At 44.5% G+C, this 26,697-nt stretch overlaps 1 protein-coding gene across 1 annotated transcript; it reads left to right on the top strand.

Annotated features, from left to right (window-relative positions):
- The first annotated feature begins 935 nt into the window (after positions 1-935).
- On the top strand, positions 936-11,648 carry LOC140723365 (E3 ubiquitin-protein ligase TRIM39-like). The gene is made up of 4 exons (XM_073037945.1): positions 936-1,016; positions 2,828-2,850; positions 2,938-3,056; positions 10,999-11,648. Exons 1-4 carry the CDS (start codon positions 984-986, stop codon positions 11,547-11,549), a joined length of 726 nt encoding a protein of 241 aa, XP_072894046.1. The 5' UTR covers positions 936-983; the 3' UTR covers positions 11,550-11,648.
- The last annotated feature ends 15,049 nt before the right edge of the window (positions 11,649-26,697 follow it).

The following is a 26,697-nucleotide window of genomic DNA, read 5'->3' as shown; positions in this document are numbered from 1 at the left end:
TCTAGGCCTCATATGGAGCCAGTGATCATTAATGGAGAATGTGTGGAGCAGGTTAAGACCTACAAGTATCTGGGAGTACAGTTAGACGAGAAGCTAGACTGGACTGCCAACACAGATGCCTTGTGCAGGAAGGCACAGAGTCGACTGTACTTCCTTAGAAGGTTGGCGTCATTCAATGTCTGCAGTGAGATGCTGAAGATGTTCTATAGGTCAGTTGTGGAGAGCGCCCTCTTCTTTGTGGTGGCGTGTTGTGGAGGAAGCATTAAGAAGAGGGACGCCTCCCGTCTTAATAAGCTGGTAAGGAAGGCGGGCTCTGTCGTGGGCAAAGTACTGGAGAGTTTAACATCGGTGGCTGAGCGAAGGGCGCTGAGTAGGCTACGGTCAATTATGGAAAACCCTGAACATCCTCTACATAGAACCATCCAGAGACAGAGAAGCAGTTTCAGCGACAGGTTACTATCGATGCAATGCTCCTCAGACAGGATGAAGAGGTCAATACTCCCCAATGCCATTAGGCTTTACAATTCAACTGCCAGGACTTAAGAACTTTTTTAAAGCTATTATTAATGCTTTTTGAGTTAGTTCTTACTGAGTTAAGTATTGTATGTAATTAGTTTTTGCTACAACAAGTGTATGGGACATTGGAAAAAAGGTTGAATTTCCCCATGGGGATGAATAAAGTATCTATCTATCTATCTATCTATCTATCTATCTATCTATCTATCTATCTATCTATCTATCTATCTATCTATCTATATTAATCTTCACCTTTCATTCGACAGAAACAGTCACACAGCCTTCAGTCCCACATCACATCCCAGTTTGCTGAACTGCACCAGATTATCACTGAGAAAGAGCAGAGCTTACTCAGGGATCTCAGGGAAGAAGAGAAGAGGATTCTCAATCCAATGGAGAAAAATCTTCGGGATATTCAAGAGAATATATGGTTTATTCAGGAGGACATCTCAAAGTTAAAGGAACAGATGGATCAAAAAGACAGTGTGATATTTCTCAAGGTGAGGGATTATCTTTCAATTTGTTTCTGTCAAAGGGCACTAAATGAACAGTGGTATATTTGAAATAAACACAGCACAGCGGCCAATTCTAACAAATCCATTGCCGCTGCTGGCGACCTCACACAAGTTGTTAGACTTGCATGATGCGCCCTCCAATCACTCCAATAATGACATTTCAATATGTCCAAGATACGCTTTCAGTCCTTCGTTAGCAAAATACAATCTTGAAGCGATGAAACTTCAGGGTAATTCATTGTAATGTAAGCTGCAACACAACGGTCAAGAACTAAATGACATCCGCCCGTCCCCAGCTCAAAACTGCCCAGAACAAAGTACAGATACGTAACTTTTTCCCTTCGCTTTTACCATGCCTGCACTCAGGTGACGAGTTACCATAATAAACACATAACACAGAATACAATGCAGACAGAAAACAGACGCGTTGCTCCTACACACAGCATTTACAAATGGCAGTAAACTGTTTCTCACCAGACAATTGATACAACTATTGAGGGTTGTTGTTGTCACATAATAATAAGATTATTAAGGGATTGGACACGCTGGAGGCAGGAAGCATGTTCCCGCTGATGGGCGAGTCCAGAACTAGGGGCCACAGTTTAAGAATAAGGGGTAGGCCATTTAGAACAGTGATGCGGAAAAACTTTTTCACCCAGAGAGTGGTGGATATGTGGAATGCTCTGCCCCAGAAGGCAGTGGAGGCCAAGTCACTGGATGCTTTCAAGAGAGAGTTAGATAGAGTTCTTATAGATTGCGGGGTCGAGGGATATGGGGAGAGGGCAAGAACGGGGTACTGATTGTGTATGATCTGCCATGATCACGGTGAATGGCGGTGCTGGCTAGAAGGGCCGAATGGCCTACTCCTGCACCTATTGTCTATTGTCCCAGAACTGAACTTCCACAACTTATGTACATCCCAGGACAGAATGCAAATTTCTCTGAAATTAATTACTCTGATCATAACTCAGAGCTGCTGACTGTGTCCTTAATTCTACATTAAGTATCCTCTAAAACGCTCATTAACTCCCAGTTCCAGTCACAGGCTGTGAGTGTGTCTGGTGCGGTGGGTGTGAGGATCTCTCTGTCAATTAGTGAGAACAAAGAATGTGACCCACATATCAGTCTTATCTTCTGTATCCAGTTTCCATCAGATGGGAATCTTTCACTGTCTCTTTATTTTTTGGATAAATTTCACATGGGGTTATATCCAATTCTCCATCATAAACAGGCCATTCGTTCCATCTTCTTCTATCAGTTTCCCTGCTTCACAATCCTCCACCCACCTACTCACCACACCCAGCAACAGTGCTGGAACTCCATGGACCCTCACGTATTTATCCAGTTTCCCATTACAGTCCGTCTCTGCTGTTCTACTTCAACCACGCTTTTGTGGCACTGAGTTCCACATCCCCCTCACTAAATTTCTAGTGGAATTTATTAAAATCCATCTGGAAATACATCTCCCCACAAGTCTCCCCATAAATAGAGGTACTTCCTCCACCTGTACACAATCACATACATCACTGATCTTAAATTCCTCCATCCGATCACACTGACGTCATATCCAGATGAAAATGCACAGCCTGTCCTGTCTTCCCTGTAAGTTTCATCCTCTCAGTAATGGTCTGACATTCAGAAACTTTCCCTGTCCTTTACCCCTTGGTTCTGTATTGTCCGTGTGTGTGAGTGACTGTGGCAGTGGGAATTTTCAACACCTTGTAATGATTTGGATGAAATTCAGGATGTGGACAGTAAGTCCAAGTCTAATCGGATTTGTATTTTATTTATTTCAGGATGAAGCTCGTCGGAGCAGAAGGTAGGACATGCTCTTTACTGAAACCCTGAATGGATTTGTAAAATAGTTCAGAATAGCAATTTATAACCAGAAGTTTAATATTTACAGGATTAATAACAATGTCCAGGAATTGTCAGTAACAGATGAGACACTACCGGTTGAAAAGTTCGATCACCTCTATTTGTTCAACACAGTGCTGAGAGAAACGCTTGATGCTATTAATCGAGGTAAAACTTACAAAGATTCTTTTCTCCCCATTCATGAGGCTCGTTATTTCCAATTTGAGGGAAAGATTGTCTGTAATACTGGGCTGAAGAGGAACTGAAGTTTATTTCACCTCAACCCCACCGACTGGGAGGCATCACTGTCACATTGTCAGCTAGAGATGTCAGACCCCTGATCACACCAGCACAGGGTCACAATACAACCAATACACGGGACTGGCAGATGAACCACCGTGTTCCAATCCCAGGCAAATGCACTAACACACCAGGACATGAGTTTGGATCTACCAGAGGAGCTGGGAATTTAATACTGATGATAATATTGTAGGGAATAAAAGCAGGTATCAGTGTGGTGACAGGGATTGTCAGAAAAATACACAAGTCCTTCATGTGCCCTGTGAGTGCAGACTCTGACTGACACAGGTCTTCCCCCTTCCGGATCAGCAACTCTCACTGTTGTTAGAGGCAGAAGAGGGGAGTGTTAGTAATCGGGGACTCAATCATTCGGAGAACAGACAAGAGAATCTATTGATGTGAACGGGACACCCGAATGGTACGTTGCCTCCTACGTGCAAGGGTCAGGGACGTCTCGGATCGTGTCCGCAGCATTTTAGAAAGGGAGGGAAAAGAGCCAGATATCTTGGTAAATTTTGGGACAATGACATTGGAAGTAAAAGCAAATATAATAGAATTTGGAGAGCTTGGTAGAACGCTCAGAAACAGTACCCCCAGGGTTGTAATTTCTGGATTGCTGCCTGTGCCACGTGCTGGTGAGGGTAGAAACAGGATCATTTGAGAGATAAACATGGCTGAGAAGATGGTGCTGGGGACAGGGATTCAGGTTCTTGGATCATTGAGATCTCATCTGGTGGATGAATGACCTGCTCAAAAGGGGTGGGTCGCACCTCGACCCGAGCGAGAACAATATTCTCACAGAGAGGTTTGATAGAGCTGTTGGGGAGGGTCTGAACTAATTTGGTGGGGGGGGGGGGGTGTCGGGAACTGGAGTGAAGGGATAGGACTGATGGTAAAAATGCAAAGATAGCGTGCAGTCAGACTGTCAGATAGGGCGGACAGATGAGAGGACAAAATTGCAGCCAGCAGAGTGAGTATCAATGCATTATCAATGCAGAATTGAAAAGGGTAGCAGACATAGTACACAAAATATCATATCTCAATGCAGGGAGTATGAGAAATAAGGTGGATGATCTTGTTGCACTATTACAGATTGTCAGGTGTGATGTTGTGGCCATCACGGAAACGTGGCTGAAGGATGGTTGTAGTTGGAAGCTGAATGTCCAAGGTTACGCACTGTATCAGTGATATAGGAAGGAAGGAAGGCTGATGGGGTGACGTAGCTCTGCTGGAAAATCAGTAGCAAGATGTTGCATAGGATTGGAAGATGTTGAATCTTGTGGGTTGAGGTAAGGAATTGCAAAAGTAAAAATGACACTGACACCAGTCATATACAGGCCTCCCAACAGTCAGTGGATTGAGGCCCACAGATTACAACTGGAAATAGAAAAGGCTGATGAAAAGGACAATGTTATGATAATCATGGGAGATTTCAACATGCAGGTCAATTGGGAAAATCAGGTTGGTAAAGGATCTCAAGAGAGTGAGTTTGTTGAATGTAATGTGATGGCTTTCTAGAGCAGTTTGTCGTTGAGCCTACTCAGGGAACAGCTCGACTGGATTGGGTGTTATGTATTGAACCAGAGGTGAGTAGTTAAAAGAAACCTTAGGAAGCAGTGCTCACAACATGACTGAGTTGAACTTGAAATTTGATAAGGAGAAAGTAACGTCTGACGTTGTAGTATTTCAGAGGAGTAAAAGAAATTACAGTAGTCTGAGAGAGGAGTTGGCCAAAGCAAATTGGAAGGAGATGCTGGCAGGGATGAGAGCAGAGCAAAAATGGTGTCAGTTCTGGGAAAATGAGGAAGGTGAAGGATAGATGTATTCCAAAAATAAATAAATACTCAAATGGCAAAATAGTAAAACCGTGGCTGACAAGGGAAGACAAGTTAATGTAAAGGCAAAAGAGAGGGCATACAACTAAACAAAAATATGGAGGAAGACAGAGGATTGGGAAGCTTTTAAATATCTACAGAGAGGAACAAATGGATGATCGGGAGGGAAAAAATAAACAAGAAATTGATTTGAATTGAATTGACTTTATTACTTGCATCCTTCATATACATGAGGATTAAAAATCTTTAACTCCGTCTCCATCTAAATATGCAATGCGCAATTTATAGAAATTTATGATGAATTAGATGTATAACATACTGGTCAATATAACATAGAAATACAGTTGTCTCAGCACAAGTTAATCAGTCTGATGGCCTGGTTGAAGAAGCTGTCCCGGAGCCTGTTGCTCCTGGCTTTTATGCTACAGTACCGTTTCCCGGATGGTAGCAACTGGCACATTTTTTGGTTGGAGTGACTCTGGTCTCCAAAGATCCTTTGGGCCCATTTTACAAATCTGTCTTTGTAAAACAAGCTGGCAAACAATATAAAGAGCAAACACGAGGAAATCTGCAGATGCTGGAAATTCAAACAACACACACAAAATGCTGGTGGAACACAGCAGGCCAGGCAGCATCGATAGGGAGAAGCGCTGTCGAGGATTCGGGCCGAGACCCTTCGTCAGGACTTTCCACCAGCATTTTGTGTGTGTTTTTGGCAAACAATATAAAATTATTTTTCAAGTATTGTGAAAATATAAAATTGAGATGAGAGTGGATTTAGGACCGCTAGAAAATGAGGCCGGATATATAATAACCCGGCTAACGAGATGGCAGACAAACTAAATATTTTGCACCAGTCATCACCGTGGAAGACACTAGCACTGTGCCCGGTGTTGAAGAGTGCGGGGGAAGAGAAGTGAGTGCAGTTACTGTTACAAGAGAGAAGGTGTTCAAAAAGCTGAAAGACCTAAAGGTACATAAGTCACCCGGACCAGATGAACTGCACCCTAGTGTTCTGAAAGAGTTTGAGTTAGACATTGTGGAGGCATTTCAAATGATATTCATTTGGACCCTGGCATGGTGCCCGAGGACTGGAAAATGGCAAATGTCACTTAACTCTTTAAGTAAGGAGGAAGGCAGCAGAAAGGAGATTATAGACAGTTAGCCTCACCTCTGTGGTTGGGAAGAAATTGGAGTCAATTGTTAAGTATAAGGTTATAGAATACTTGGTGACACTGAACAAGATAGGACAAGTCAGCATGGATAGTCAGTACCTGTTTCCCAGGGCACCAATAGCAAACACCAAAGGGCATATGAACAACATTAAGGGAGGAAAGTTTAGGGGAGACATCAGGGGTAAGTTTTTTACGCAAAGGGTTGTGAGTACCTGGAATAACTTGCCAGGGATAGTGGTGGAGGCTAAAATATTAGAGGTATTTAGGAGCCTCTTGAACAGGCACATGGATGAAAGAAAAATGGAGTGTTATGGGGTAGTGTGGGTTTAGTACTTTTTAAAGAATTATATGGGTCGGCACAACATAGAGGGCTGAAGGGCCTGTACTGTGCCGTTGTGTTCTATGGTTCTATGGCCTTGCTAAGGGAATATCCTGCCTGACAAACCTGTTGGGATTCTTTGAGGAGATTGCAAGTAGGATCGATAAAGGGGATGCTGTGGATGTTGTATATTTGGAATCTCAGAAGGCCTTTGACAAGCTGCCACATATGAAGGTGGTAACGAAGTTTAGAGGCCATGGTATTACAGAAAAGTTACAGGTATGGTTAGAACATTGGCTGATTGGTAGGAAACAGCGAATGAGAGTAAAGGGATCCTTTTCTGGTTGGCTGCTAGTGACTCGTGTTCCACAGGGGTCAGTGTTAGGACACCTTCATTTTATGCTGTATATCAAGGTTTAGATGATGGAATAGACGATAAGATATAGGAGCAGAAGTATGCCATTCGGCCCATCGTGTCTGCTCCACCATTCAGTCATGGGCAGATCCCATTCATCCAGTCATCCCCAATCCCCTGCTTTCACCCCATACCCTTTGATGCCCTGGCTAATCAAGAATCTATCTATCTCTGCCTTAACTATGACTTGGCCTCCACAGCCACTTGTGGCAACAAATTCCACAGATTTTCCACACACTGACTGAAGTAGTTTCTCCGTATCTCAGTTCGAACAGGATGTCCTTCAATCATGAAGTCAAGCGGAGGGGCCGGTAGTGTTGAGGAAACATGTTGGCTGCACAAGGACTTGGATGAGGAGAATGGGAAGGAAAGTGGCAAATGATATACGATGTTAGAAAATGCATGGCCATGCACTGTGGTCGTAGAAATAATGTGCAGATTTTTTTTCAAATGTGGAGAAAACCCAAAAAGCTGAGATGAAAATGGACTTAGCAGTCATTCTGCAGAACACCCTAAAGGTTGACTTGCAGGTAGAGTCAGTGGTGAAGAATGCAAATCCAATGTTAGCATTCAATTCAAGGGGTTTAGATAGCATTCAATTCAAGAGCAGGGATGTGATGCACTGATGAAGCCTTACCTTTAGTATTGTGAACAATTTTGGGCTCCTCATCTAAGAAAAGATGTGCTGGCATTGCAGAAGGTTCAGTTCATAAGGATGATTCCGGGAATGAAAGGGTTATGATACGAGAAACATTTGATATCTCTGTGTCTGTACTCGCTGGAATTTAGAAAGATGAGGTGGAATCTCATTGAAACTTTTCGAATGTTGAAAGGCCTAGACAGAGTAGATGTGGAAAGGATGTTTCCCGTGGTGGTGGAGTTTAGGACAAGAGGGCACAGCCTCAAGATGGAGCGGCATCTATTTAAAACATCTGAAGAAATTTGAGCCAGCGGCTGATGAATTTCTGGAACTTGTTGTGTGTATTTAAGGCAGAGCTTGATAGGTTCTAGATTGGACACAGTATCAAAGGTTACGGGGAGAAGGGAGTGGGGCTGAGGAGGGAACAAAAGGATCAGCTATGATTGAATGGCGGAGCAGACTCGATAGGCAAATGGCCTAATTCTGCTCCTATGTCTTATGGTGATCAGACCACTACATTGAAGCATTGTGAGAATGAGCTCGGACACACCAACAAGCATTGACATGGGTCAAGATTTCATCTCGGGAGAAGCACACACAGCATAACCGGCCTGGCAAAGCTCCCTCACACACATACACAGGAAGGACTGGCAGATTGTAGTCAGAGCCTCAGCAATGTACGTTGTTATTTCCCTCAGTAACCTGGAAACCAATCTCTTCAGAGACAGTCATTTATTCATTTAAACAACTCAATCACGTGTGACACATTGTCAACACACACCAGACATGTGATGACACACTGTAACATACAAATTCTTCAATGTGCACACTCTCCTTCAGTGTGTATACACACCACACGGATATTTTGGAAACACACACACACACACACACACACACACACACACACACACACACACACACACACACACACACACACACACACACACACACACACACACACACACACACAGGTAAATCACAAAGATTAAGAGGTATTATTATACAGGGAGAATGAGGTAACCGTGTTTGACAAGGGAAGTCAGAATCAGCATAGAACTGAAAGCGAGGGCATAAAATAGAGCAGAAATTAGCAGGATTTTGGAGTATCCAGAAGGTTTTGATAATCAACAGAAAGGAATTGCAAAGCCATAAACTGAGAAAATGAGATATGAGGGAAAGCTTGCCAACAATACTCAAGAGGACACAAAAATGTAAAGAGTAAAAGAGAGGCGACAGTGGATATTGGACCCCTAGAAAATGACACTGGAGAGGAGAAATGTGACAGAATACATGGCAGAGGTACTTATTTAGTATTTTGTGTCAATCCTCACAGAGAATGATATTATCTGTATGTCAGAAATGTGAGAGTGATGGGGACAGAAATGAGTGTTGTTGCTGTTACTGAGGAGAAAGTGCGTGGGACGATTGAAGATCTGAAGGTACCTGGACCAGATGTACTACACCCCAGTGTTTGGAAAGAGTTAGCTGAAGAGAATATGGGTCCATTAGTGATGATCTTTCAAGAATCACTGGATACTTGGTCATTCAAGATGATTAGAAATTGCAAAGGTCACTTCACTCTTTACGAAGGGAGAAAAGCTGGGGAAAGAAAATTATAGGTGAGTTAGTCTGGATGTGGTGTGCTTGGGAAGATGTTGGAGTGCAGTGTTAAGGACGAGCTTTCGGGTACATGGAGGCACATGATAAAATAGGGCAAAGACAGCATGCCTTCCCTTAAGGGGAAATCTTGTCTGACAAATCTGTTGGAATTCTTTGAGGAACACAAGGCCAAGATAGACAAAGAATGATTTGGATGACAGAATTGTTGCCTTTGTGGCCGAGCTTGCAGACGATATGAAGATAGGTGAAGGGGCAAGTAGTGCTGCAGAAGCTCAGAATCAGGGGAAGGACAGAGACAGATCAGGTAATGGGCAAATACGTGATAGATGGATTATCGGGTAAAGAAGTTGTGCATGCACTTTGGTAGAAGGAATAAAGGCACAGACAATTTTGTAAACAGGGCGAAAATTCAAAAGTCAGAAGTGCAAAGGTACTTGGGGTTTCTGGTGCAGGATTCCCTAAAGATTAACTTGCAGTTTGTGTCAGTGATAAGATTGGCAAACTCAATGTTTGCTTTCATTTGGAGAGGATTCGAATACAAGAGCAAGGATGTAATGCTGAGGTTTTATAAGGCATTAGTCAGACCATATTTGCAGTATTGTGAGCAGCTTTGGGTTCTGTATATCGGAAAAGATGTGCTGGCATTGGAGAGGGTCCAGGGGGTTCACGAGAATAATTCCGGGAATGAAAGAGTTAACTTATGAGGAGTGTTTGATGGTTCTGCGCCTGTACTCAATGGAGTTTAGAAGAATGTCTGATTTATTATACCCCTCAACCCTATTCTCCCGCCTCCTCCCCATAACTTTTGACGCTCTGACGAATCAAGATGTTTACTCATCAACTTCTGCTTTAAAAATCAAACAGGAGAAAATCTGCAGATGCTGGTAATCCAAGCTACACAGGTCCTGATGAAGGGTCTCGCCAGATCTCTCTGACACCTGTCTAGAGAGAGTTGATGTTGGGAGGATGTGGGTGGGTCGAGAACGGTAAGCACAGGCTCCAACTATAGGGATGTCTATTTAGGACAGAGATGAAGAGGAATTCCTTTATCCACAGGATCCCGATTGAATCTGCCACAGGCAGCTGTGGAGGTCAAATAATTGAGTATATTTAAAGCAGAGTAACACACACAAATTGTTGGGGGAACAGCAGGCCGGGAAGTTTCTATGGAAAAGAGTAAACAGTCAACGGTTCAGACTGAAACCCTTCATCAGGACCTGTGTTGCTTGAGTGCCCCTGCAAATTCATCTCCCATCCTAATGAGGGGCTGCGGGGGATGGGGTTGTGGGAAAGGGGACATCTCCCATCTTTGCCCCCTGCACCTTCTCATTACGTCTAGACACACACCCTACCCCCTACCTCACCTGGTCTGGTTAAATCTGCCATTCATATCTCCCCTACTGGTTCCCATTATCACCTCCTTTACTGTCTCAAACCTCCACACTCCCCCACTTCACACTCACAAATGAATGTTAACATTGAATGAAGGGCCTGTTCCTGTGCTGTACTGTTCTATGTTCTCTGTTCCCTGTTTAGAAGAACTGGAGCAGATCTCAGGGAAACACAAAATTCTTTCAGGGGTCAACAGGCAGGAGTGAGGGAGGATGTTTCCCCTGTCCAGCGGTGAACCCTTGGGGAGACGTTAGTTGTCCATCCGCTTTCGTCGGGTCAAACACCGTGAAAGGTTTGTGTCGGCCACCCGACTGCGCCTGAGGCCCATTGGCCTCTCCACCGGTCCCGTGGCCGCTCAGTCCGAGTCTCCCTCCGATCCCCGGGGACTCTCTAATTCCCTGATTCTCCCCCCAGTCTCTGTCACCCTGGATGTGGAAACGGCGAGTCCATGGCTCGAGGTGTCTGAGGATCGGAAGAGTGTGAGATGGACCAGGACGCGGAGGAATCTCCCTGACACCGGGAAGAGATTCACAGTCTGGGAATGTGTGTTGGCATCGGAGGGGTTAACATCGGGGAGACATTACTGGGAGGTGGAGGTGACGGGGAATCGGGTCTGGGGTCTGGGAGTCGCCGCAGAGTCTGTGGAGAGGGAGGGACGGTTCAATCTGAGTCCGGAGACCGGATTCTGGATCATCAGGCGGAATGGTGACGTGTTACATCGGGATTATGACGTGTACGGTAATCTCAACTCCCCCGAGTCCCGTCTGCCTGCCGGCCCCATCCCCGGAAGGGTGGGAGTTTATCTCAGTTACGAGTCCGGGTCAGTTTCATTTTACAACGCGGAGACCAAGTCCCATCTCCACACCTACACTGGGAATAAATTCAAGGGGAAAATTTATATTCTCTTCCGGACTCGGGATGAAAATTGGCTAAGAATCTGCTCCGGTTCCGCTCCGGGTCTGTAAACGGGTCGGGTCCCGGGACCGGCGTCAGGAGTAAAGTCCCTGTAAATATAAATGTGCGGAGAGTGCAGCTAAATACGTGGCTAAGGAGATGGTGCAGGAGGGAGGGCTTCATGTTTCTGGGCAATTGGGCTTTGTTTCCGGGAAGGTGGGACCTGTTCCGACGGGACGGTTTGCCCCTAAACTGGAGGGGGACTAACATCCTTACGGGTAGATTTGCTAGTACTGCTGGGGGGGGCAGTGTAGTGGGGGGGGAGTTTAAACTAGGTTTGCAGAGGGAGGGGAACCAGAGTGTTAGAGCAGATAGTGAGGTGGAGGAGGATAAAGGTCATGCGAGGACTGCATCTATAGACAGAAATCAAAGGTTTATACCTGATTGAAATATTCTCAGGTGCATCTATTTCAATGCACGGAGTATTATAGGTAAGGCAGATGAGTTTTGGGCGTGGATTGGCACGTGGGATTATGACATTATTGCTATTAGTGAGTTTTGGTTGAAGGACGGGCAGGACCGGCACCTTAATGCTCCGGGGTTCCGTTGTTTCAGACGTGATAGAGGGGGAGTGATGAAAGGGGGAGGAGTGGGATTACTAGTCAGGGAAAATATCACAGCTGTGCGTAGACAGGACAGCCCGGAGGGCTTGTCTACAGAGGTCATATGGGTGGAGCTGAGGAACGGGAAAGGTGTGTCCACACTAATAGGGGTGTATTATAGATCGCCCAATAGTCAGAGAGAATTGGAGGAGCAAATCTGTAGAGAGATAGTAGACCGGTGTAAGTAACAGAAAGCTGTAAAAGTAGGGGATTTTAACTTTCCACATCTTGACTGGGACTCCCACACTGTGAAAGAGCAAGATAGCTTGGAGTTTGTCAAATGTGTTCAGGAACATTTTCTAAATCAATATATAGAGGTACCTACGAAAGAGGATGCAATACTTGATCTCCTGTTAGGAAACCAGACACCCAGGTGACAGAAGTATGTGTAGGCGAACATTTTGGTTCCAGTGACCATAATGTCATTAGTTACAAGTTAATTATGGATAAGGATGAGTCTGGTCCTCGAGTTGAGGTTCTAAATTGGAGAAGGGCCAATTTTGTGGAAATGAAAAAGGATCTAGGAAGAGTGGATTGGGATAAGTTTTCTTCTGGCGAGGATGTATTCAGTAAGTGGAAGGCCTTCAAAGGCGAAATTTTGAGAGTGCAGAGTTTGCAGGTTCCTGCCAGGATTAAAGGCAAAGTTAACAGGCATAGGGAACGTTGGTTTTCAAGGGATATTGGTGATCTGGTTAAGAAAAAGAGAGAGGTGTATAGCAGGTATAAGCAACAAGGAACAAATGAGGTACTTGAAGAGTATAGAAAATGTAAGAAAATACTAAAGAAGGAAATCAGCAAGGCAAAAAGACACGAGGTTGCTTTGGCAGATAATGTGAAGGTAAACTCGAATTGTTTCTACAAGTATATTAAGAGTGAAAGGATAGTAAGGGACAAGATTGGTCCCCTAGAAGATCAGAGTGGTCGTCTATGTGTGGAGCCTCACGAGATGAGGGAGACCTTAAACAGTTTTTTTGTGTCAGTATTTACTCAGGAAACTGGCATAGTGTATATGGAAGGAAGGGAAACAAGCAGTAGTGTCATGGAACATTTAGAGATTAAAGAGGAGGAGGTGCTTGCTGCCTTACGGCGAGTAAAGGTAGATAAATCCCTTGGGCCTGACTTGATATTTCCTCGGACCTTGAGAGAGACTAGAGTAGAAATTGCAGGGGCCCATGTCCTCTGCCACGGGTGCAGAGCCGGAGGATTGGAGGTTAGCTCTTGTTATTCTGTTGTTTAAAAAAGGCTCCAAAAGTAAACCGGGTAATTACAGGCCGGTGAGCCTGACATCAGTAGTAGGTAAATTATTGGAAGGTGTTCTGAGAGATTGGATATACAAGAATTTGTCCAGCCAAGGGCTGAATAAGGATAGTCAGCATGGCGTAGTGCTTGGTAGATTGTGTTTAACAAATGTTGCAGAGTTTTTCTAGGAGGTTACCAAGAAAGTAGATGAAAGAAAGGCTGTGGATGTTGTCTGCATGAACTTTAGTAAGGCCTTTGACAAGGTCCCACATTGGAGGTTAGTTTAGAAGGTTCAGACACCAGATATCCATGGAGAGGTTGGAAACTGGATTCGAAATTGGCTGTGTGGGAGAAGACAGAGAGTGGTAGTGGATGATTGCTTCTCAGACTGGAGGCCTGTGACTAGTGGTGTGCCTCAGGGATCTGCGCTGGGACCATTGTTGTTTGTTGTCTATATCAATGATATAGATTCTGTAAATTGGATCAGCAATTTTGCTGTTGACACCAAGACTGGAGGCGTTGTGGACAGCGAGGAAGGCTTTCAAAGCTTGCCGAGGGATCTGGACCAACTGGAAAAATGGGCCAGAAAATGGCAGATGAAATTTAATGCAGACAAATGTGAGATGTTGCATTTTGGAAGGACAAATCAAAGTGGACTTACACAGTAAATGGTAGGGCACTGAGGAGTGCGGAGAAACAAAGGGATCTGGGAGTTCAGGTACGTAATTCCCTAAAAGTGTCGTCACAGGTAGACAGGGTTGTAAAGAAGGCTTTTGGCATTCTGGCATTCATAAATCCAAGAATATTGAGTATAGGTGTTGGGATGTTATGGTGAGATTGTATAAGGCATTGGTGAAGCCAAATTTGGAGTATTATTTGCAGTTCTGGTCACCTAACTGGATATCTAACTCGGAAGGATATCAGTAAGATTGAAAGTGCGCAGAGAAGATTTACTAGGATGTTGCTAGGTCTTCAGGAGTTGAGTTACAGGGAACGACTGAACAGGTTAGGACTTTATTCCTTGGAGCATAGAAGAATGAGGGGACGATTTGATAGAGGTATATACAATTATGAGAGACAGACAGACATACTTTATTGATCCCGAGGGAAATTGGGTTTCGTTACAGTCGCACCAACCAAAAATAGTGTAGAAATATAGGAATATAAAACCATTATATTATTAAATAATAATAGGTAAATTATGCCAAGTGGAAATAATTCCAGGACCAGCCTATTGGCTCAAGGTGTCTGACACTCCGAGGCAGGAGTTGTAAAGTTTGATGGCCACAGGCAGGAATGACTTCCTATGTCGTTCAGTGTTGCATCTCGGTGGAATGAGACTCTAGCTGAATGTACTCCTGTGCCAAACCAGTACATTATGGAGTGGATGGGAAACATTGTCCAAGATGGCTTGCAACCCCCACAACATCACTGGCCTTACGAATGAGTTTGTTGATTCTGTTGTTGTCTGCTACCCTCAGCCAGCGGCCCCAGCACACAACAGCAAACATGATCGCACTGGCCACTACAGACTCGTATAACATCATCAGCATAGTCCGGCAGATGTTAAAGGACCTCAGTCTCCTCAGGAAGTAGAGATGGCTCTGACCCTTCTTATAGACAGCATCAGTGTTCTTTGACAAGTCCAGTTTATTGTCAGTTCTTATCCACAGGTAATCCTCCACAATGTCCACACTGACGCCTTGGATAGAAACTGGGTTCACCGGTGCCTTAGGTTCACCACCAGCTCCTTAGTCTTTTTCACTTTTTTCACATGAGGGTATAGACAGTAAATGCGAGCAGGTTCTTTCCATTTAGATTAGGAAAGAAAAATACGACAGGACATGACTTTAGGGTGAAAGGGGAAAGCTTTAGGGGCATCATGAGGAGGAACTTCTTCACTCAGAGAGTGGTGGGAGTGTGGAACGAGCTGCCATCTGACGTGGTAAATGCGGGCTCACTCTTAAGTTTTAAGAATAAATTGGATAGATACATGGATGGGAGAGGTTTGGAGGTTTACGGACTGGGTGCAGGTCAATGGGACAAGCGGAATAAAGTTTCCGCACAGATTAGAAGCGCCAAATGGCCTGTTTCCTGTGCTGTAGTGTTCTATGGTTCTATGGAGTGAAATAAACACGAGATGAGAATTATCGATCGATTAATTTTAACTCGTTCACCGCATCGGTCAACTGAACAGAAACACCGGGGATTCAGCAGCAGCTGCGGGCGGCGGGTCCTGAGCTCCCCCGGGTCCTAAAGTCCACCCGTAATGAGACAGGCTAAATGGGACAAGTGGGGACGGTGCTGACCGGAAAAGACAGTGAAGATTGTTCATTCAGTTCATCTGCCATTTCTTTGCCCCGCATTACTACTTCACGAGCATCATTTTCCAGTTGTCCAGTATCAACTCTCATCTCCCTTTCACTCTTCATGTAACTGAAAACTAAACTTTTAGTATCCTGATTTATATTATTGGCCAGTTTGCTCTCATATTTCGTCTTCACCATTCTTATGGCATTTTTCGTTTCCTTTTGTTGGATTTTAAGAGCATCCCAATAATCCAACATCCCACTCACCTTTGCTACCTTATATGCCATTTCCTTAGGTTTAACACAATTATTACATGCCTTTTCCAACTCAAACTGTGAATTAATTTAACGTCAGTCCCATAATTTAATAAAGCTTTTATCTGAAAACTATCTACCCTCGCAAAGATTGTACTGAAGACTGCATTTGGTTTTTCTTCAGCCTTATACGCTTCACATTGAAATAGTATGTGTTTCGACAGTTTCATAATGACAAAATGTACACGACACAGAATGAAGTTTTCCAATTAGATACAATGCATAATTAAGCATAGTGTGGGCATTTCTGTCATATCAATATCATTCCTTCCCTTGTTTTAAGCCGTTCTTCTATAAACCCAACAGGTTTATGTATTCTGTAAAGGTGTCTGTCCTTATGTCCATTATCCTACATTTTGCCATAAGCCCCCAATTCTTAACACTACCAACCCTTTAGCTTCTAATTTGCTAAGTGGAAGGTCTATATCCACAGCTTAACATTTAACAGCTTTTGCTGCTGTTACGTACCCGTGGCACGTGACAGTGGTACCCTTGTCACATGACTGGGGTTGAAGCTATACTGGACTGTCCACTGTTTGACCTATTAATTGTAAATTGCAATTAATACCTCTAATCCATAAAGCTAAGTCATCTGTATATTCTGATTTAACCCGGGTATACCATTTTCCCATCTCAGAGGAAATATAATTACCTCATGGTTTTGTGATGGTGGAATGACGTCATTTTCCCGCCAGTAGAGATCATGTGATAGGTTTTTTTACAGGGTATAAAAGGAGGACCCCTCCCTGTGAGGAGGGGCAGTTCGTGGCTGGATTTGCCATGTTGACTTCATGCCACTGCGTGATTTAATGTTATGACCCAGTTTAGTTGAAAGATGAAGTTTTCTCTAATGCCTAAAGTTTAAAAGGACATTGCCAGCAGTTTCTTTATAATACTGCTAGTTGAGAATCAGTGGAGAGTGAAGATCGGAGTTCGGGAATTAAAAGATCGAGGAGAATCGATTTCGACGGTGAAAGAGGTTCGACCTTGTTTGATCCTTATTCGGAAGGAATTCTTTGACTGTTCTCGTGTTAATCCCTGTGAAATAGCAGAAAGGATTGGGAACAGTGTTGTAAAGGAAAGGTCAGTGCCTTTAAGCCGTTACATCTCATCTTCGTAAAATTCTTCGTGGGAAAAGTTCGATTTGGAAACCGAAGCAGCACGACGTGAAAGAGAACTTAAATCGTCTTAAAAAGTCTCTCCCTTAAATGGTCTGTGAGCATTTTGAACTTTTGCAACATCGCTTTAAGAACTGTTTTTGCAACATCGCTTTAAGATCTGTTTTTGCAACATCGCTTTAAGAACTGTTTAAGCTTCATTGCTTTAAGAACTGTTGAAGCTGCCGCACAGCAGCTGATTTCCGGTTACGTTAGTGATTTGTTTACTTTTGGGGGGTTTGTTTTCAGTGTTTAATAAAAATGTTGTTTGTTATAAAAACCCCTGCCTAACTCATATATTTATTGTTGCTTGAATCCGTAACACTGCTAAACATTCAACCCCATCATTTCCCTCAAAAGTGTGATGTGCCGGGTCCATAATATGCAGACATATAAATCAAACTTTATGTATGAAATACCGTTTGACATGTTTCCAACAGTCAATCTGACCTACTGCCAGAATGACCTGTTTAAGACTCATCAAAACCAAAATGTATTCTGAGCAAATTATGACCAATTTCCTCCACCCACTCTAAGCCTAAACTGTTGGCAAAGAATTCTGCTTTCTATGCTGATAAATGACTGTAAGTCATTTCTTTATCATTTCCTACAATTCAGGCACACAACAACAGCCACACCAACATCCCCAGTTAAATTATCTTTCGATTCATCTGTAAAAATGGTTACTGTATGATAATAACTTTCATTAATATACTGATGAACCAACAGACTTTCAGGCAGAACCGAATCCGATCGTGTAACCTAAAATCAACTGAAGTCATTGGAAAAAACAAGGTGGGGTTACAGGGAAAGCTACAGTGGGACATATTGTATCATCAAATACACCGATATTCCCAGCCTAATAAGAACCCAGCCACCCAAAACAACAAAAAAAAAACACTCTTCTTGTGATGTCCCCCACCGTCCTCCAGCACACCTTTAACAGGATGATCATTTCCTTGCCCCTGCAAATTAATCCAGTATGTTGACATCAACTTGAACCTCTGTTACTTTGAGGGAATTGTCCCATTGCAATCAGGAAAGCCAAAACAGGAAACAACATTACTGTACTAGAAAACAATCTTAAAGTCTGTAATTGTATTACATACAAACATTTTGAATTTGAAGATGAAGCTGATCCATTAGCCACACAGACATAATCAAGAACAGATCAAATTAAACAAATATAATTGGTTAACAAAGATTTTCATGTTGCACCCAAGAATATCCACATAGATCTCCGAGGAGATTTAAAGCTCCTTTACATTTATCAATTATTTTACTGATAGGTGCTTCCATGTCAGCTTATTATCCATCCACATACTGAGAAATCTTACCACTGACGCTTCCTAAAGACATTAATCATATAATTTAAAATCAAGTGAAAGTCTATTAATGCTGTTAGTAAACCACGTAATGTGTTTTAACGACAGAAAGCTTAAAATCCTCATCAATCTGTCCACTGTTTGACCTATTAATTGTAAATTGCAATTAATACCTCTAATCCATAAAGCTAAGTCATCTGTATATTCTGATTTAACCCGGGTATACCATTTTCCCATCTCAGAGGAAATATAATTAATCATAACATTAAATAATGAAGGACTACAAATACTGCCTTGTGGGATCCCATTCTCTGTCTCATAGAAACACAAACATAACATGCCGACCCGTACTTGCACAGTCCGTCCAAATAAAAAACTCAGAAAAAGTATACAATCTCCCCTCACTCCTAATTTCCATAATTTAATCAAAAGACCTTCCTTCCATATCAATTCCCTTTTCAGTATCAAGAGATACTGCTATTACAACATCTTTATTTAATTGTGCTTTCCGAACATCATCTTCCAAACCTAAAACTGAATCTAATGTCATTTCACCCTTCCAAAATCCACTCTAATAAAACACTTTATTACCACTCTTTGCAAAATATAACTCAAGCGCTTGATTACCATACAGTCCATAAGTTTACATAAATGAGACATTCACGATATAGGCCCATAACTGGAAGGATCAAATGGGGATCTGCCAGGTTTTAGAATAGGCACTACTATTTCCATTTTTTAATGAGGAAAGTAGATGCACAATTCAAACATTTAATATTTTCACAAAAGAGAATTATATACAATTACAATTTCAAATTGGAATTACAATTACTCTTTCCTGAGGACACCTGACCTGCATTATTAATAGACTTCTTAAATTCATACAAAGAAATATCTCCATCAGTGATACTATCATTGCTACAGCTGACTTCCAGCACATCGGGGTATTCACTGAAAAACATAACCCTACATTGCTTAACTTCTTCACTTAAATTAGCCTGATTATGAATCTCAGCAAATGACCCTTCGCGCCTCGGTGGGTCTGTTTCGGTGACGTCTGTGGTGGCTGACGAAACATGCTTTGACAGGGAACGAGCGAGGAATAATGGCTACAACTCCCAGAAGGCCCCACTGATGACATGGGGGTGTTGTTTAGGGGTAAGGTATAAAAGTAAAATGTAATGCATTACGTTTTCTGTACTGTGTCGTGTCTTCAATAAAAAATTAAATTAAAAGAGAGATTCCAGCGAGAAATAGATAGAACATAGAACAATACAGCGCAGTACAGGCCCTTCGGCCCACAATGTCATGCCGACCCTTAAACACTGCCTCCCTAAGCTTAAATTCCTCCATATACCTGTCTAGTTGTCTCTTAAACTTCACTAGTTTATCTGCCTCCACCACTGACTCGGACAGTGCATTCCACGCATCAACCACTCTCTGAGTGAAAATCCTTCCTCTAATATCACCCTTGAACTTCCCTCCCCTTACCTTAAAGCCATGTTCTCTTGTATTGAGCAGTGGTGCTCTGGGGAAGAGGCGCTGGCTGTCCACTCTATCTATTCCCCTTTATATCAACTATACCTCTATCATTTCTCCTCTCATCCTCCTTCTCTCTAGAGAGTACAGCCCGAGCTCCCTTAATCTCTGATCATAATCCATACTCTCTAAACCAGGCAGCATTCTGGTTAATTTCCTCTGTACCCTTTCCAATGCTATTCTGTCTACCTGTGAGGCAACATTCAGGGATCTGTGGACATGTAGCCCCAGATCCCACTGCTCATCCACACTTCCAAGTATCCTGCCATTTACTTTGTACTCTGCCTTGGAGTTTGTCCTTCCAAAGTATACCACCTCACACTTCTCCAGGTTGAACTCTATCTGCCACTTCTAAGCCCACTCCTCCATCCTATCAATGTCTCTCTGCAATCTTTGACAATCCTCTGCACTATCCACAACACCACCAACCTTTGTGTCGTCTGCAAACTTGCCAACCCATCCTTCTACACCCACATTCACGTCGTTAATAAAAATCACGAAAAGTAAGGGTCCCAGAACTGATCCTCGTGGGACACCACTAGGCACAACACTCCAATCCGAATGTACTCCCTCCACCACAACTCTCTGCTTTCTGCAGGCAAGCCAATTCTGAATCCACCTGGTCAAACATCCCTGGATCCCATGCCTTCTGACTTTCTGAATAAGCCTACCGTGTGGAACCTTATCAAATGCATTACTAAAATCCATGTAGATTACATCCACTGCACAACCCCCATCTATATACCTGGTCACCTCCTAAAAGAACTCCATCAGGCTTGTTAGACACGATCTGCCCTTCGGAAAGCCATGCTGACTGTCACTGATCAGACCATGATTCTCTAAATGCCAATAGATCCTACCTTCGTGAATTTTTTCCAACAATTTCCAACCACAGATGTAAGGCTCAATGGTCTATAATTATCCGGACTATCCCTACTACCCTTTGTGAACAAGGGGACAACATTCGCCTCCCTCCAGTCCTCCGGGTCCATTCTCGTGGACAATGAGGACATAATGATCCTGGCCAGAGGCTCAGCAATCTATTTCCTCGCCTCGGATGCAGAACTGGGAAGTGGCAGATGGAGTTCAACACAGATGAGGAGGTTCATTTCTGCAGGTCAAATTTGAACACAGAATATAATATTAATGGAAAGACTCTTGGCAGTGTGGAGGGTCAGAGAGATCTTGGGGTCCATGTCCATACGACACTCAAAGCTGCTGTGGAAGTTGGCAGTGTTGTTAGGAAGGCGTCTGGTGTGATGGCCTTCATCAACCGTGGGACTGAGTTCAAGAGCTGTGAGGTGATGTTGAAGCTATATTTCTCCTAACCTGTACATAAGTAATTGTACCCCAACACGGCAGGGCTGTGGGCTTAGTTGGACCCCGCTTGGGAGTCCTGTGTTCAGTTATGGTGACCTCAATACAGGAAGGATGTGGATAATTTAGAGAGTGTAGAGTAGATTTACAAGGATGTTGCTCTTGGATTGGAGAGCAGCCTTTTGAGAATAGATTGAGTGAACTTGGCCTTTCCTTCTTGGAGCGACGGAGGATAAGAGGTGACCTGATAGAGGTGTATAAGATGATGAGAGGCTTTGACCATGTGGATAACCAGAGGCATTTTCCCAGGCTTGAAGTGACTAACACAAGGGTACGTAGTTTTAAGCTGCTTGGAAGTCGGTACTGAGGGAGTGTCAGGGTAAGTTTCTTACACAGAGAGTGGTGGGTGCATGGAATGCACTGCCGACAGCGATGGTGGAGGTGGATACAATAGGATATTTTAAGAGACTCTTAGAAAGGTACATGGAGCTTAGAAACATAGAGGGATATACGATCAGGAAATCCCAGGCAGTCTCTAGAGTAGGTTACATGGTCGGTACAACATTGTGGGCTGAAGAGCCTGTAATGTGCTGTAGATTTCTGTGTTCTGTGTCAAAGACAGGCAGAGGGATTAGTTTAAATGGACAGGAGGCCAGCGTGGAAACGTTGGGCCGAAGGGCCTGTGTTAGTGCCGTAAGGGAGGGGTTCTGTCCCAACCATCGACTCTATTCCCCTCAACAAATGCTGCCTGAATTGACAACGTTCTTGAAATGTTGCATTCAGTTCCGCTTAGCATTCTGTGCAAAGGATGCTTTGTCCTGGAAGACAGCAGAGGAGATTCATCATGATTGAGGGGGCTTGTGTTCGTAAGTCCATAAGGCATAGGAACAGAATTAGGCCATTCAGCCCACTGAGTCAGCCAACTTTCCATCAGGGCTGATCCCAGATCGCACTCAATTCCAGATATCTGACCTCCCGCCATATCCTTTGATGCCCTGACCAATCAGGAAACGATCAACTGCTGCCTTGAATATACCCACACTCTCGGCCTTCACCACAGTCTGTGGCAGAGCATTCCACAGATCCATTACAGCTTGGCTAATAAAAAAAATAAGCTGCTTACATCTGTTTGAAAAGATGGCCCCTCAACTTTGTGGCTGTGCCCCACCACAGGAAATACCTTCTCCACATCCACCTTATCCAGTCCTTTCAACATTCGGTAGGTTTCAATGAGATGCCCCCGCATTTTGCTGAGTTCCAGTGAGCACAGGGTCAAAGCTGCCAAGTGCTCTTCATATTTTAACCCCTTCATTCCCGAAATCATATTTCTGAACCTCCTCTGGACTCTGTCCAATGACAACACATCCTGTCTGAGATGTGGGGCCCAACACTGTTGACAATACTCCAAGTGCGGCCTGACTCGTGTCTTATAAAGCCTCAGCATTATCTATTTGCTGTTATATTCATGGGGCGAGATTGGACTGTGTTGATCTACAGGGTGATCTTGGAATCCGAGTTCATAACTCCCAGATAGTGGTTCCATTGTCAGGCAGTTATGTTGCAGTTGTATAAATCTCCAGTTTAACCACATCTGGAGAATTGCATTCGAATACAGGAATAATACGGAGGTTTTGGATGGTGAGTGAAAGAGGCTTAACAGGATGCTGCCTGGATAAAGTGAGACCGGACAATCTCGGGGAAATTTCTCCCGAGTGGCAGAGGCTGAGGGAGATCTGACAGACGTTTACAGGAATGTGAGAGGCACAGCCGGGATTTTTTCTCTAAGGAGGAAATGTCCAATGCCAGTGGGCATGTACTTCAGTAGAAAGGGGGAACACATCCTCATTGGTCCTTTTTGCACTATTTATGTATTTTGTAATTTAGTGTAATTTTGTATCTTTTCTCTGCATAGCTGCTGTTTAAAAAAAACAATTAGAAAAGACAATGAAGTTAAAAACCTGACTCAGGATGTTTAAAGGAGATTTGCGTTTCAAGTTTTGTTTTACATTCCCATAGTGGTGTGTGTCTGGAGTGAATATCGGGTGGTGGTGGAGGCAGATGTGATAGAGGCTATTAGATACCACGTGAATGTGAGGAGAATGGAGGGATGTGTCCCTTGTGTGGGCAGAAGGGATTGGTTTAGTAAGGCATGAAGTGACCAGTTCAATGGGTTCAGAACAACACAGTGAGCAGAAGGGGCTGTTCAAGGACAAGTACAGCAAGCAGAGCAGGTAAACTGGATAAAGTGATCCCACTCGGAGAACAGACTGTGACGTCAGTGGATATATGCCGGCATCACAGTTCTCTCACCAAAGATACCTCACTGCTGGATAAGATGAAGTTTGTGATGTTTATAACCGATGTGGTGAATTGTACTGCTCAGACATCTCATCCTACTGAGGAAATTAAAATTATTGTGAAAGCTGCAGAAAGGTATCTCGGTGTAACTGGTGTTATGTGGGAAGCTTTCAATGAAGTTTTGTTGTATCTGTATCCCAGTCTACTTGTGAACATACATAATAGTATTAAAATATATCAAGGAAATGAAAGAAATCTGATTTATAATGGTCAAGACTTTAAGAAGTTTATTTCGGATTTGTCAGACTCTTCCGATGTTATATCTGTTCAGGAAACCTGCACATTTTAAGTTTTTATTCCTGTGCAGGAATATATTGTCGTTTGGCTTGACAGGTTAGTTGGTAGAGGGGTGATGTTGCCAGTTTTATAAGGAATGGGGCAGGGTATAGAGTTGTGAATGGGAATAAAATGTGTGACGCACTTGTAGTAGAAATTCTTGATTCAACAAATATGTATGTTGCTTCTTGTGTGAAAATATTAACTTTTTGAATCGTATTTGGAGGTTTGGCCATCCACTTTCCTCATGGAAAATGGTTTTTGTAATAGTGTCCATTCTAAAACCTGCAGCTCCCCGTCTGATCCTCCTTGTTATTGGCCAATATCATGAACGTCTCTTTTATGAAAACTTGTGGAATGTGAGGTAATCGAGAGTTTGCATTATATTTTTGATAAAAGAGTTGATTTCACGTTTTATCAGACGGGAATTCGGGAAACTTTCGAATCAGTTTTGGGTTTGGAAGATTATATTAGGAAACACAGTTAAACAAAGATCAACACGTACAAACAAGCTGGAGGAACTCAGCAGGTCAGGCAGTGTCCGTGGAAACGAGCCGTCAACGTTTCGGGCTGAGACCCTTCATCAGGACTGAAGAAGGAGGGGGCAGGGGCCCTACAAAGAAGGTGGGTGAGGGTGGGAAGGAGAAGGCTGGTAGGTGCCAGGTGAAAAACCAATCAGAGGAAAGATCGAGGGGTGGGGGAGGGGATAGGCAGGAAAGGTGAAGAAGGAATGTAAGGGGAAAGTATGGGTAGTAGAAGAAGGCAGAATCATGAGAGAGGTGATAGGCAGCTGGAAGAGGAGGCAGAGTGGAGGTAATTACCGGAAGTTGGAGAATTCGATGTTCATGCCAAGGGGTTGGAGACTACCCAGACGGTATATGAAGTGTTGCTTCTCCAACCTGAGTTTGGCCTCATCATGGCAGTAGAGGCGGCCATGTATGGACATATCCGAATGGGAATGTGAAGCAGAGTTGAAGTGAATGGCAACCGGGAGATCCTGTCTGTTGTGGCGGACGGAGCAGATGTGCTCGACGAAGCGATCCCCCAATCTGCGTCGGGTCTCGCCGATGTAGAGGAGGCCGCACCGGGAGCACCGGATGCAATAGATGCCCCGACAGACTCACAAGTGAAGTGTTGCCTCACGTGGAAGGACTGTCTGGGGCCCTGAATGGTGGTAAGAGAGGAGGTGTAGGGACAGGTGTAGCACTTACGCTTGCAGGGATAAGTACCCGGTGGGAGATCTGTGGGGAGGGACGTGTGGACCAGGCAGTCGCGGAGGGAACGATCCCTGCGAAAAGCAGAGAGGGGTAGAGAGGGAAAGATGTGCTGAGTGGTGGGGTCCTGTTGAAGGTGGCGGAGGATAATATGCTGGATCCGGAGGCTGGTGGGGTGGTAGGTGAGGACGAGGGGAACACGGTCCCTGTTGTGGTGACGGGAGGATGGGGTGAGGGCCGGCATGCATCCGGTGCTCCCGGTGTGGCCATCCACACCGCAATGCCATTAGCCCAGGAGTCAGTGTAGATGTGGATTGGTCCGGTGGTGTTTTGGAGGGGGAGGGCTACTGCTGCCAGCTCGGCAAGTTGACTGGACCCCCCCTCCCTCTCTGTGGTAAATTTTGCCGGTGGCGGGATGAAGCGCTGACGCTGTCCACAATGGTTTCCCCCTTTCCAGCGGCTGGAGCCGTCTGTGAACCAGGCGTGCAGTTTGTCGTCGGGATGGAGGGAATCGAAGGGTTGACCCCAACACCCTGAGGAGGGTTGTACCTTGGGGATGTCCGGGGCAGGGTTCTGGGACTGGGGGAAAGCCATGACTTGTTCATGGAGGCGGCTGACCCCTTCAGGACCGGGTTCAGCCCGCTCCGCAATGTAGCTTCCACTGGACAATGGAGGACGGCCCTCTCTGTGGGAGGAATCAGGGGACTTGACCCATCGCATTATTGGGAGGTGGGGGCGGAGGATGACAGGGTCGGGGCCTGTTTGGTGTTCTGTGTCGATGAACGCCAGGTAACAGGCTAGTAGCTGGCGCTCGAAGGGGCTGTAGCGCGCTATGCGGCGGGTTTGCCTGGGAGGATGGTGTGCTGGGCACCTGTATCGACAAGTGCCATCCACCTCTGCGTGTTTCCCTTTCCCCAGTGTACTACGACAGGTATATGTGGCCTCAGGTTCCCCTGGCGTGAGGGGGCGAGAGAGCAAATGCGCCGGGGGCCTGGCCTTCATCCTATGGGGGGGGGGAAGAGAAGGTCTGCCACCCCTGTGGTGAGGCGCCTTGGTGGCTGAGGTGGGGCATTTCCTGTCTCAGGAAATCTCTGAGTTCTGTCCTCAGGCAATTTCAGGTAAGGGAGGTGCAGAGGGTGGTTTGGTGTGGGCATGGTCTGGCTGGGCGTGGCGGTCTGGCTGGTCTTGTTGTAGCTAGGTTTGCCCCTGTAATGCAGAGAACGAAGTGAGATTGGGGAGAAGAAAGACGGGGGTGTGGGGAGACGAAAGACGGGGGAGTGGGGCCTGGGAGAGAGACGGGGAGTCGATATGAAGAGACGGGATAGTAAAAGTGAAAAGGGAGTGTAGGGGGGAAAAGAGAGTGAGGGAGAGAGAGAAGGGAGAGTGGGGATTGAAAGAGGGAGAAGACAGAGTGGGGATATGAAGAGAGATAAGGAAGAATAAGGAATAAGTGAAGAGTAAGGACCAGAGGGATTCCGGAGAAAGGGGAGTACAACAGTGTCACTTCA

The sequence above is a fragment of the Hemitrygon akajei genome, unplaced genomic scaffold, assembly GCF_048418815.1.
Source record: "Hemitrygon akajei unplaced genomic scaffold, sHemAka1.3 Scf000110, whole genome shotgun sequence".
NCBI lineage: Eukaryota > Metazoa > Chordata > Chondrichthyes > Myliobatiformes > Dasyatidae > Hemitrygon > Hemitrygon akajei.
Note: the sequence above shows the minus strand (reverse complement) of the source record. Positions and strands in the feature narration are given on the sequence as shown.

Excerpts from the sequence above, each read along its gene's own strand:
- LOC140723365 (XM_073037945.1), top strand. The coding sequence starts at position 984 with ATGGATCAAAAAGACAGTGTGATATTTCTCAAG. Across the intron at positions 1,017-2,827 it reads ACAGTGTGATATTTCTCAAG|GATGAAGCTCGTCGGAGCAG; the intron begins GTGAGGGATTAT and ends TATTTATTTCAG. Across the intron at positions 3,057-10,998 it reads GCTTGATGCTATTAATCGAG|TCTCTGTCACCCTGGATGTG; the intron begins GTAAAACTTACA and ends TTCTCCCCCCAG.